This window comes from Hevea brasiliensis, chromosome 4 (assembly GCF_030052815.1).
Source record: "Hevea brasiliensis isolate MT/VB/25A 57/8 chromosome 4, ASM3005281v1, whole genome shotgun sequence".
In the NCBI taxonomy this organism is placed as follows: Eukaryota; Viridiplantae; Streptophyta; class Magnoliopsida; order Malpighiales; family Euphorbiaceae; genus Hevea; species Hevea brasiliensis.
In genome coordinates, this window is record NC_079496.1 from 22,309,330 (window position 1) to 22,322,608 (window position 13,279).

The 13,279-nt window shown below is 30.6% G+C and overlaps 1 protein-coding gene across 1 annotated transcript; it reads left to right on the forward strand.

Annotated features, from left to right (window-relative positions):
• Positions 1-830: 830 nt before the first annotated feature.
• Positions 831-13,058, forward strand: LOC110653472 (zinc finger CCCH domain-containing protein 14). The gene is made up of 3 exons (XM_021809124.2): positions 831-1,151; positions 2,225-2,285; positions 12,081-13,058. The coding sequence occupies exons 1-3, from the start codon at positions 1,070-1,072 to the stop codon at positions 12,832-12,834; spliced, it is 897 nt and encodes a 298-aa protein (XP_021664816.2). The 5' UTR covers positions 831-1,069; the 3' UTR covers positions 12,835-13,058.
• The last annotated feature ends 221 nt before the right edge of the window (positions 13,059-13,279 follow it).

The window sequence follows — 13,279 nt, forward strand, 5'->3', positions numbered from 1 at the left end:
TATGTAATAAGTAAAATATATAAACAAATGTAATTAATACACCTTAATATATTATAACTTATCTTATAATAACTACTTAATATATTATTAATAAAATAATTATTAAATAACTTATAACTTACATATATAATTAAAAATTTAATAATTTAATTATAATTTAAATTAGTTAAATATTTAATTAATTAAATATAAAAAAATTAATAAAAAAAATTACATAATAATATAATAGAAAATATGACATAATAATATTATGAAATCGAATGTCACAGAAGTTGAAAATACTTTTATGATATATATATATATATATATATATATATATATATATATATAACTTTGTTTACTTATATATATAACTTTGTTTACTTATTATTTTTATTAAATATTAATTTAATATTATCTATAATTTTATAATATATAAAAATATAAAAGGTAAAAATAATTAGATAAACAAAAAAAAATCATAATAATTTACTATTATAACAGACTAAATTTAATCAGTTACTAAAATTAAAGTGGGTAATTTAAAAAAAAAGTAACCCAACTTTTCTTAGAATTAACAAATTAAACTTAAATTAATTTCAATTATTGAAATTAATATATTATAATAATATATTATATATAAAAATTAATAAAAAATTATATATAAAAAATAATATAAATACATAAGAATATTTTTAAAAATTAATAAATATTTTTATTTGTAAAATAAATAAATTAATATTAAAATTTTATATAAATAAAATAATTGTAAATAATAAATTATTTAACAGCTGACACGCTTTTAGATTTAAATAAATTATATATATATGGTATTTAATAATTTTTTTTGTAGCAATTTCATTTAAACCTAATTTTGGATTTCGCGTCTTTTTCATTTCTGTTTCTCAGCTGTCACCGGCGCTCTTTCCTTTTCCTTCTTCGTCTATCTTCTAAACCTAGCTTTCTCTTTCTCTCTAGGGTTTTTCTTTCTGGTTTTTTTTTTTTGTTCTTTCACTTAATCTTGTTCTTTACCTGTATTTCTCTTTCTGCTACTCTCTTCCTTCCTCTTAGTGGTGGATCTCAAATTACAATGGAGTACGGCGGCGGTCGCAAGAGAGGCAGGCCTGAGGCTGCTCTGAATGGCAATGGTGGCCCTAAGAAAACCAAACAAGGTTTGTTTTTTATTTTTTGATGCGTGAAATCGTAGTGATATTGGTGTAAGAAATAGTCTCGAGCCTTCATGTTCGTTTATTTTGCCCTGTGAAACTTTTCTTGCCTTAGTGTTTGTTTCAGTTATTGGCGAAGTGTAAATGATGCAATTAGTATTATATGTAGTTTTATGGTTGCTGAGAAAGTATGAAAATAGAAGTGAAATTGAAGTTTTTAATCTTATGAGTTTCTTTTCTTTGTTTAGAGAAAACCCATTACAGCTAATTAGCCCCATGTAATTGTTTGGATTATTTGAGTTTTTCGTTAATATTATATCTAAAAAATAAATATGCTCTTTTCTCTGACATTATCCTTAAAGTTCTCTGTTTGATTATTGATGCATGCTTATGGAGTGTTTTGTAGATAACACAGATTTTATTCAGGTTTGTGAGTTCTCAAAATTAAACTGGAATGCATTTTGAACTGACTGATTCTTTGGTTGTTTATGCATCTACTTATCTTGTTCTTGTCAGTTTGTGTGTTTGATTCACATATGTTTTTATACTTTGAGATGGAAACTGCATCATAATCTGACACTTTACACATAAAATTGCATAGGAGAGAGATAAAATTTGTAAAAAATGAAAAATGTAGAAACATTAAGTCTAAATTTATGGCTTCTTGGTTTATCAGCAAATTTCAATTTGGCCTTGAAAGTTACTGTGCCATAGATGCTTTAGGTGTTTCCTTCTATATTGGGATCAAATGTATAAAAAGCTATGTTTTGAGAAATTTCCTTTTATTCTTTTCTAGCCAAAACAAATAAGCCTATTTCTATTTTGGTTTCCTTCTTGCTTAAAGCACTATAATTGATAGAACTTGCTACTTGAGTATTTAATGGGTTTTAGTCATTTATCCATGTCTGTGAAAGTTACTATAAATTTTACTCTTCACAATTTCATATTTCATAAAATAAGAGTAACAATCACTCCTCAGACTTTGGAGATTGCAATATGACATTAGATCTTATTAAAGTTCAAAGATTAACAACTCGCCCAAATCGTAACTGGGAGAAATAACTAATTTTCTGCAACAGAAATGGAGTCCTTTCCAACTGCTATAGGAAGCAAATTGAAGCCATGTACAAAGTTTTTCAGGTTCAAATCTTAACCTATCTAAAATAAAATTCTGTTCCATCTCTTCCTAGCATAAATGAATTCTAAAATATGGGCTTTCTCAATCATTTTGCTAGTAAAATCAGTATGATTTGGACTAATGATCAGAAAGCTAAAGTTGTGGTACAGGTTTTCTTCTAATCCTGATAACCAAGACTAATGAACAGATAAGGTTGATTTCAAAGAGGAGTTTTGGGTGCCTACTTACTGGGACATATATAAACTGAGAATTTTTAGAGGATGAAAAACTTGTTCACCTTATTATCTTTTATAATGTGTTATATAATTTTGTGAGTAAGAGGCCTGATATATTGGCAAGTAAATTGGCACCTAAAGTTGTAGTACAGGCTCAATATGGTGTTTTTGCAAGAGTGCAGTTTGGTTTGATTTGTTGTTGCTTTTCCTTCTCAGGCTCTGTGTGGCTAGGAATGTTACTTGATTTACAAAAATCAGGCACCCTTGTGATTTTAACATCACTGTTTGTTTACATTTTCTGAAGCTGTAGGAGTGTGTGTGTGTGTGTATGCATTATCAGATGTTTATGCTTCTGTATTTTACTGATTACATTACTTCCAAATGGAGTATGGCTGAGGATTTTTTTTTTAAATTATTATTGCCATTTTGGTAGATTAAAGGTTTTGCCCCCTGGGACTAATACGGTCATTCAAGATTTCTGTGTCTATTTTCTGTTATTTTATTTTTCTTTTGTTAAAGGATGATTAAGTTTCATCCACAAGTTTGGTTCCTGCAACTCATCTTTTTTCTCTTTATATGATATGATCTTGCTGTATCAAAGAATATTAGCTGGTGCTTTTTAGCACTTCTGCCGCATTCTTATAATGTTCTTAATTCATTTCAACGGACTACAATGTCAAAATTGGTGTCCTGAAATATGTTTCCTTGGAGGTAAACTTATGGAAAATAAACTGAATTTTTTTTTTGAAATCAATTGGTTGAATATTTGGAAGGTAGTTGTCCAATTTTGCTGATATAATAAGTAGATAAAGATTATGCCTTTCATTTCTGATAATTGTCAAATTCGTCACAAAATTTTGTTCTAAGACATGTTAGAGATGATTCTAATTTATTTTTATTATTAACTATCTTTGAAGCACATGTGTTCCACCTGCATCAAATATTTTATAACTTCTTGTTATTTTATTTATATAAAAATAAATATCGAAAATTATGCTAGTTAAATAAATTTATAATATCATTTTTAATATTATTAGTTAATCCTAGCGCATATAAAATTTCTCTTAAAAGTGAGTGAGAACTTGTGTAACAAATTCTCAACATATTTTCTTTGAATTTTTTTTTTATTATTATTTGTCATAACTTTGGCAGCATTGCTTAGAGCCTCCTTGTGAGCATGTGAACGTGTTTCTAGTTCAACAATTCAAATTTGGTGTATTCTATGGCTACTTGGTTTAAAACAAAGTAAAATTACTTTTTTATGGAAAACAAGGTGATTTAATGAAATTTTACAATTTATCTCATTAAATTTTTATAAAATAATATTTTTTCCCATAAAATAGCCAATTATAGAAAATTATTAGCTTAATGGAAAAAATGAAATTTCTTCATGTAAAAGAACATATGTAATATTTTTTAATAATGTTAAAAAATATTATAAATAAAATTAAATAAGGTATACTCATGTACCATTTTACATTCAACATCTATTACTTTAATTAAAATTTAAAATGTTGCAAAAAATATGACAATTTAAGATGTTGAAGAAAAATTTTTTTTTTCCGTTAAGTTAATAAATTTTCCACAATTGACTATTTTACGGAAAAAAACATCATTTTACAAAAATTTAATAAGCTGAATTAGAAAATTTCGTTAAATCACCTTTTTTTTCGTAACAAAATAATTTTACTTTGTTTTAAACCAAGTAACTATAGAATATACCTTCAAGTTTTAATTCTCAGCTTGAGATTTATTTTTGTTCATTATGTTTTCATAATTTTTTGAGTTTTTTTTTTTTTTTTAATTGTTTTAATCATAAATGAGAGGTAAGATCAAATTTACTTAACATAATCATGAAAACGTGAAACTTTGTAGCTGTCAAAATAACTAATTTTTGAATGCATTAAATGATAAAATTGATTTAAAATGATTAAAGCAGTTAAAAATTTAAATTGTACCTTACACAATAAATTGTTGATGATGAATTTTGATTCTTATACTATGATCACTTGAGAAAAAAAATGATAAAATTTTTTTTATAGACATTAGTTGAATTCAAATTAAAACAGAATTAGAAAATGATTAAGCTTAAAATTAATAATTAAATTCAAATTGAAATACAATTCATTTAATTAAATATTAATACCACAAATCCTCAATTTTCTTTAAGTGGGTGAAGTGTGGCTTAAAGATATATTTTTACCGAATACCAATAGATTTTTCTAGAAAAGAAACTAAAATTTGCAGCCAAATAATAAAATAGTCATAATTGAGTAGGATTAGAAATCCATTCCTGTTAATAAATAAATAACAGATAAACTTTAATTTTGTTATTTAATCTTTTTTTTAAGTTAAAAATTGGGATACTTGTAGTATTATTAGTATCACAATAGAATTTTATGTTTTCAAATTGCATTATTAGTATCACAATAGGATATCATTAAGAATTTATTTTTAGTAATCGGGTTTTATTACTATTATAATACTACTCTTAAAAGTAGGAGGCAATCTTACACTAAAAAAAAAACATTGCAATTTTAATATTTTTTTTAAAGGTAGTATCTTTGTTTTTAAAAAAGAAAAGTTAGGGGAGACTTATAATGGAAAAGATCCTTTTTCCCCTCCTTTTCTTTATCTATTAGTAATGTGTTTAGCTTTTTTAATTTTTAACCTAGTTATATTTTATGGCATTAGAATGAATATTATAAAAATTTTAAGTGTATTTTTGTTTGTTCACAAGTTCATTCCCTTATTCGTACTTTTTCACAAGTTCATTCCCTTATTCGTACTTATATATATATATTATAGACAGATAATTCACTGCTTTAAATCAGTTGGTCAACGGTTTTTAATTTGTTCCTTTGGCAGCCATACTAGTGGTCATTCTAATCTGAGGACATTAGAACTATGATAAACCTATTAGGTTTGGGTTATATAAAGTACTGAAGCTGCACTCTGTTTATGCTTTTAACCTGTAGTTGGTGGGAAGGGATTTCTATATATTTTCATTAGCATTCTATTGGAGCAAATGTTTTTGCTATAGTAAATGTGACTTGCCACCTAGATGCTGTGGAGGGACTGATGTTTGGTTTAAGAACCTTGAAACAAGTTAGACGCTTTTCAATTGAAAAGTAATAAATTCTAGATTTTGTGCTAATATAGCAAAAAAGAAGACCTAGAAGCATTACACATTTCAGAGGATTTAACCCAAAATCGTTTAGAGTGGAGAAAGAGAATCCATATAGTCGACTTCAAATTTTTGGGATAAAGGCTTAGTTGAGTTGAGTTGAGTTGTACAGCAAAAAAGAACCAAAGTGTGAAAAGGGACAAATTTTTGACTTGTGGTTTCCTTTTGTTTGCCACAATGTGAGCTCTTGATATGGTACATGTAATTTCTCAAGAATGGATGTTCTCTCTTCCTTTCCTTCTCTTCCCTATGGTTGTCATAAATGAGAAAAGGTGAAAGAACTGTCCCTTAAGGACAGGGAATGACATGCCTGTAAGTGTCTTGTGTAACAATCATATAACCTGATTTTTAGTAGACCAGTGAGGATATTTTCATTTTAAAAGTGTTCCCTCCTTTTTTCTTTTTCTACCCTGGTGTGATGAATTTGATGTTTCAGTTACCAAGGGAGGTGCAACTTTGAGATATAAACCCATGGCTTTTCTTTCTTTAATGTTGTAGATTTGAGGCTTAACCAGCTATGCTGAACTTCAGTTTGGTCGGTTCTATGCAACTAGATTTCTGATTTGACTTTTATGAATTGGATTGGCTATGTTATTAGTGACACAGCATGACGCTTGAAATGACACACTCACAAAATACACTAAGGTATTTGAGAGAAAATCTCAGATGAATTTTATTAATCTAATATCTAAAACTGAAAATACATATAATATATGGGTATTTATAGAGATTTGATCTCCTAAACCTAATAGGAATATAAAACTATTAATTAGCAAGTTTTAACTAAACTAAATTACCATAGGAAATCCTAAATAAAGTAGGAATAAAACTAATCTTAGATAGAATCGGAAAACTAAATAAATAATCCCACTAATAATAGGAAAACCTTGAAACTAGTTCTAAACTAATTCCACAGCTGCAGTAGTTAAAACAGGAAATCCCAGTCAAACTAGGACTGCTGGAACTGAAATTATCAAAAAAAAAAAAAAAACATATTGGACAGAAAACCACACTTCCTGGGCATGTGGCAGGGCCTGGTACACTAGGTGGGTGTGTGGTTTACTGGTTTGAAGAAACATGCTCTGCATCATACTCTTCCACTTGGAAAAAACTTGTCCTCGAGTTAGAACACTTTCATATCATTCTTCTCCACTAGGAATAAATCCTCCCTCGAATTTTGAATTGAAGGAGAATGAAAATCATTATTGGGGATGTGCACCAGATAGCCTTCTTTGATGAGATGGTCCTTGGAGATTCAAATGATATTGAATTGATCAACTTTGCCCTTGCCTTTGCTCTACAAAAACACTTGGACAAATAAAATCAAGGGAAGCAATAGAGGGTAAAGATAGATAAACTTTCAACTTCCACAAAATCCATGACTTTAGTTTCTTCGTCCTCCGTTATTATCTCTATGGATGGTCTTTCTTCAACTTCCAATGGAATATCTAAAAACATGATATTTTTCTTTCCTTGCACACATTCCTCAAACTCTTCATCTTCAACCATAGCAAAAAAAAAATTCGATAAAGTTTTTAATTCAAATTCTTCAAACTTACGTTCCTTCACTTCAAACTGCATTTTTTAATCCCGAAGCCCCCTTTGTTGTTCACTTTTTCTCGTTTTTCAACCACTAAGGTCTTTGGATAGATCTCCCAATGACAACATTGTTTTTGTTGGAATAAGATTTGCTTATAATCTAGAGGTAGAAATTCTTATTCCAACAAGTATTGCATGATGAACCATGTACGAATTGATTCCTTTCCTTCTCTCTCTCCTTGATTGTAATCGTTCCCACCAGGCAGAGGCACCCCTTTTCAACCGACAAGCCACCAATTTTACTCCTTTTTAGGTGCTATGTCCGCATGGTCAAAGAATTGGTCCACCTTTGCGATCCAATCTAAAAACGCTTCTACGTCGAGATTTCCATAGAAATTAGGAATATCAATTTTCAATTGATAATCCGTGCCTTTTCTCCTATTAGCACCATACCGCTGATGTCTATTGAACCAAATTGGCAAATAGTCATCTTCCTTCTCCAAATTTTCTCCGTAGATATATTGCTTATGTGTAGAAATCGATCGATAAATAGGGTCACCACAAGCTATACCATTTATTGGCCTTCATTTGTCAACCCAATTCCTGTTTGTTTTAGCTCCCAAAGCACCAAGAAGATTGTTAAGTATTAGTCTAGAGACAATCTCTCGATCAGAGATTGCTTAGGGAAAAAAAAAGATTGAGATGAGATGAGATGAGATGAGAATAGACTTGATGAGAAGAGAAATGAAAACTACAGAAAAGAGAAAGTATTCTGTTATTAATTCCAAAAATTAATGAATCTGTTACAGATAAGGATCACTACTTATACAAAGTAGAATAACTGCTATTCAACTAATTCTGTTACACTTGACATCCTTTAGTCATCCTAACTTCCTCACAATGATATTTCCCTCCAAAAATACATTTTACCTGACCCTCTTCCCATTCCTTTTCTTTCTCCTAGATACGCTCGAATCTAAGATCCATGCGTTGCTCCAAACTTTGTTCCCTGATCATCGTTGCGCGAATCACTATAATTGCCACCTCCATCAAGGTAAGCCATCTCGATTTGGGTGATTTTTGCACTCTGATACCACCTGAGCAGCGTGAAGTTTAGAAATATAGCACACTCATATACGAATGAAAAATTGAGAGAAATTCTTTGCTGGAAATTTATTAATTGAATTCTCCAAAACTGAAACACATATAATATATGGGTATTTATAAAGATTTTGATCTCCTAAACTTAATAGGAATATGAAATTATCAATTAGGAAGTGTAATTAAACTAAATTACCATAGGAAATCGTAAATAAAATAGGAATAAAACTAATCCTAGATAGAATAGGAAAATTAAATAAATAATCCCTAGTTCTGAACTAATTCCTCAGCTGTAGGTGGTCAAAACAGGAAGTCCCAGTCAAACTAGGACTGCTGGAACTGAAATTATCACAAAAAAAAAAAAAAAAACAGTAACTGCACTCTGCTGGACAGGACACCACACTACCTGGGTGTGTGGCAGGGCCTGGTACTCGAGGTGGGCGTGTGTTTTTCTGGTTTAAAAAACATGCCCCACATCAAATAGTAAATAGTAATAACTTGTTATATAATTATATGTTTTTCCTCGTTTTTTAATATAACATGAATTAGGCTGAGGTGATGTGTAAGTTATTATAACGCTTAGTACACACTTCTTTTTAATTTCTTTTATTTTGTCAGCTTGTGATCCTGCTAGGTGCAGGAACTGTTTATTTTAAATGAACTAGCTTTTAATTTTTGTTGAAAAAGGTTTTTAATTTGGATGAGTGGCCATACTAGACTAGATAAAGTCCGTAATGAGAATATTAGAGAAAAGGTAGGAGTGGTACCAATTGAGAATAAGTTAAGAGAAGGGAGATTGAGGTGGTTTGGTCATGTGAAGCGTAGACATACGGAGGCTCCAGTTAGACAAGTAGAGCACATTAGGTTAGAGGATAGAAAGAAAAAAAGAGGTAGACCTAAATTGACTTGGAGGAGAGTAGTACAACATGACCTAGAAGCATTACAAATTTATGAGGATTTAACCCAAAATCATTTAGAGTGGAGAAAGCGAATCCATATAGCCGACTCCAAATTTTTGGAATAAAGGCTTAGTTGAGTTGAGTTGAGTTGAGTTGAAAAAGGTTTTTAATTCTTGTTTTCCTTATTTTGTGGTAGCTGCAACCATTTTCCTGAATTCTTGGATCTCTGTTGACAAAATCTTTGACTCAGTAGCTTTTGATTTTTTTTTTTAAATACTTTTGGTGGTTGTCTTTTTGGTTAAAAAAATATTGAGTGAATAATAAATTATAATGATATTAACAGGATTGCAAATCCAAATTGATTTGTGATCAAGTGTGATCTAATAGACAACTGATGTCACACTAATGTTTTTGTATTGAAAGGTTTTTTTCATGTGCACTTTCTGAATTACTACAGCTTTTCAATTTTGGTATAGTAAGAAGAGTAATTGACTGTAACCTCATTTTTTTCCCCCTTCTTTTATCACTGTCATTTTTGCTAGATCTTCACCTTACCTTCTCACATTACATGTTGAGTTGAAGTTTCCTCTCTGAGTTGTTCGAATTGCATTGTTGGAAAAAAAAAAGGAATACAAAACACTGAAACAATTAATTGCTATTTTTCCAAAAAGGCTATAGTAAAAAGATTTAATTGACTTTAGTTTCCCTACACTCCCTCTTTTAATACAAATTGAATTGGTGTGAATTTTTTTTTCCTATATGTTGATCAATGATGGCCTTGCTTTTCCTACATATGCTATGTTGACATCTTGCATCTTGCATGAACTGCTACATTGAGTGATTATCTTCCATAAAGAGTGTCAAATTCAATAGGTATTTCATTTTCCATTTTGGAGTGATAGTGAACACATTTAACATTTATGTTATAGACAATGCTGATCTAAAAATTATATAGGATGGATGCATATGGCCTCATTATATGCCTGTTAGTTCCTATGTGAATGATTAGGAGAATATTTCCTAGATGTGCCAAGCGTGAAGTCAGCTAACTAATTGTTTTTGTGGTTTTTGTTTTCATTGAGTGGTGTTATGGCACATCCAATGACATTTAATGATAACTAATGACGGGTTGATTTTTGGTTTATAGTTTTTACCTGTGGCTAATAAGTTTCTTAAATATTTTATGAAGCTCTAATGAATTTCCATCTTAAATTTATTCTTAAATGAATGATTTCTGTTTCCAAAGTTGCGAGAATTATGGTTGTCTATTCTGTGATGTTCTCTTATGTAATTTTTGGATAAGGCTTTTTAGATTTTTTTTTTTTTAAATATGTATCGGTCCAATATTAAAGGACCTATTATTGATTTGTTTCAGAGATTTTTGGCTAGATATAAGAGGCTCTATTGGAAATTTGCTGTGTTTGCAGTAATTTGGCTTTGGTGTTAATGGTAGGATTTTAATGATCTTCACTTGTCCATGCATAATCTGTGGGACACGATTGATTTTTGGCATTATAGTTCTTTAACTTTTGGTATAATTTAAGAGGCTTCACTCGAGAGATGGAGGTTCTTGTTTTTGTTTCTTTATTTATTATTGCTTAGAAAGAATCTTTTCCTCCAAAAATACTCATGTAGCTATATGTATATTTTCATAATCTCTGTCCCTCACACATGGATGCGAGTGCTGCATTCTAGTTACTCTGTTTCAGCCAATTATATCTTGCTTTCGAATCATCTGCCTACTTGTTTTAAAACAAATATATATTTCAAAGATGGAGTTTTGAATTACTAGATAATGCATTATTGTGTGTGTGTGTGTTTTTTTTTCTCATTGTTAAATTATATATTTATTACTTTATTCCTTATGTTTTGTTATGCTTGTGCTTGAGATGTTTCCATGATTTAAATATGCAGTCAAACATAGGGGTGAGCAATCGGTTCAAACTGAACCGAACCGAACCGAACCGAATTAAATTATAAAAACGAACCGTCAATGTTAGAAACCGAACCGAACCGAAATTGGTGAAAAATCGAATCGAACCGAACCGCTTTATTTCGGTTCGGTTCGGTTTAAATCGATCGGTTTGATTTTTGATTGATTTTTTAATTTAGACTTGATTTTCAAGTTATTTGATCTAATTTTAACTTTGGTTTGAACCTAATAACCATTAATCAATGAAATTAAACAATTAATATATATAAAATTAAATATAATTCATAAATTTTTTATAAAAATAAATTAATTCAAAAATCGATTCGGTTTGATTTGACTATATAAATCACTATTCGGTTCGGTTCGGTTTAGCTGATTTTTTTTTCTTCAAAACCGAACCGAACCGAACCGAAATAACCGAATTTTTTATAAATTAAAACCGAACCGAACCGATTAAATTTTAAAACCGAACCGATTGAACCGAATTAACTCAGTTCGGTTCGATTTTTCGGTTTGAACCGAATTCTGCTCAGCCCTAGTCAAACATTTATTTTTCATGGTGTACATTTTTTCCATTGCTTGCTGTGTTTATGTTTCTTTGATGTCGAGTTGGGGCTGCACATTGAATTTGCCACAAAAGTTACTATTAGATAGTTCATCGTTTTGATAAATCCTTAGCCTACTCTCATCTCTTGGAGGAAAGAAAAAAGGATAAATGATAAAAATGAAAACAAATCTTTTCTGTCTAATTATTGTTTATGACTGAGTTGTATTCTCTGCATTTATTTGCAATCTGAGCCTGGCACATAAATATGATTTTCTTTCACTCTCTCTGTATAATTGCAACCTTCGAATTAGTATGGATTTGATACTGCAGAAAGAGTCTCACTGGGCTTTTCTTTCTGATATGCTTTGTTTTTCAGTACTTCTGGGTGCCCATTTGGTGAGGGATGCCATTTCTTGCATTATGTTCCTGGTGGCTACAAAGCTGCGTCTCAGATGCTTAACCTTGGTGGCAAACAGTCTCTTCCACCACCATCTAGAAATGCACGAGTCCCACCATCTTTTCCGGATGGTTCATCTCCTCCAGCTATGAAGACCCGTTTGTGCAATAAATACAATACAGCTGAAGCTTGTAAGTTTGGGGATAAATGCCATTTTGCCCATGGTGAGTGGGAGCTTGGGAAACCTACTGGGCCATCCGTTGAAGATCCTCGTTCAATTGGTCCAGTTTCAGGTAGGATGGGCCGTCAAATCTATCCTCCACATCAGGGTTTTGGTGCTGCTTCCAGCTTTGGGGCCTCTGCCACTGCTAAGATCAGTGTTGATGCTTCACTTTCTGGAGCCGTCATTGGGAAAAATGGTGTAAACTCAAAGAAAATTTGTCGCCTTACAGGGGCCAAACTTTCCATAAGGGAGCATGAGACTGACCCCAATTTAAGGAATATTGAGTTTGAGGGTACATTTAATCAAATCAATCAAGCAACTGCCATGGTTCGTGAGCTTATTGGGAATGTCAGTCACGCATCTGGTCCTCCAATGAGGAACCACGCTATACATTCTTCTGGCCCAGCAAACAACTTCAAAACTAAGCTGTGTGAGAACTATGCTAAAGGAAGTTGCAGTTTTGGGGATAGGTGCCGCTTTGCGCATGGAGCTGAGGAATTGCAAAAGTAAGGGATATGAACCTTCTCTCTCTCTCTCTCTCTCTCTCTCTCTCTTATAAAAAAATGTTTTCTTCTTTAGGACACATTCTTGTCGTAGCCTGTGGATATTTGAGGGGTCTGCCAAATATTTTTGTATGCAAAGATTACACAGATAACAATCTGTAAGAGCTTTTGAGTTATTTTCTATTGTGTAAAAGTTTAAGGATTTGGGCTATTTGTGATTTGGCTTGAAAATTTAGGTGTTATTCTCGGTGTTGGAAATTTGGAACTCGCAGGTTGAGTTCTTGTTATTCCTTACAAGAGCTAGAAAATTGAGTCAATAGATTAAAAATTATTTTACTTAATTTAAATGAAAAAAATATATAAAATAATAAATCATTTACTAAAAAAAATAATAATAAATGTAAATTTATATATGCAACAAAAATAAAATAAAAATAAAAAAATAATTTTAT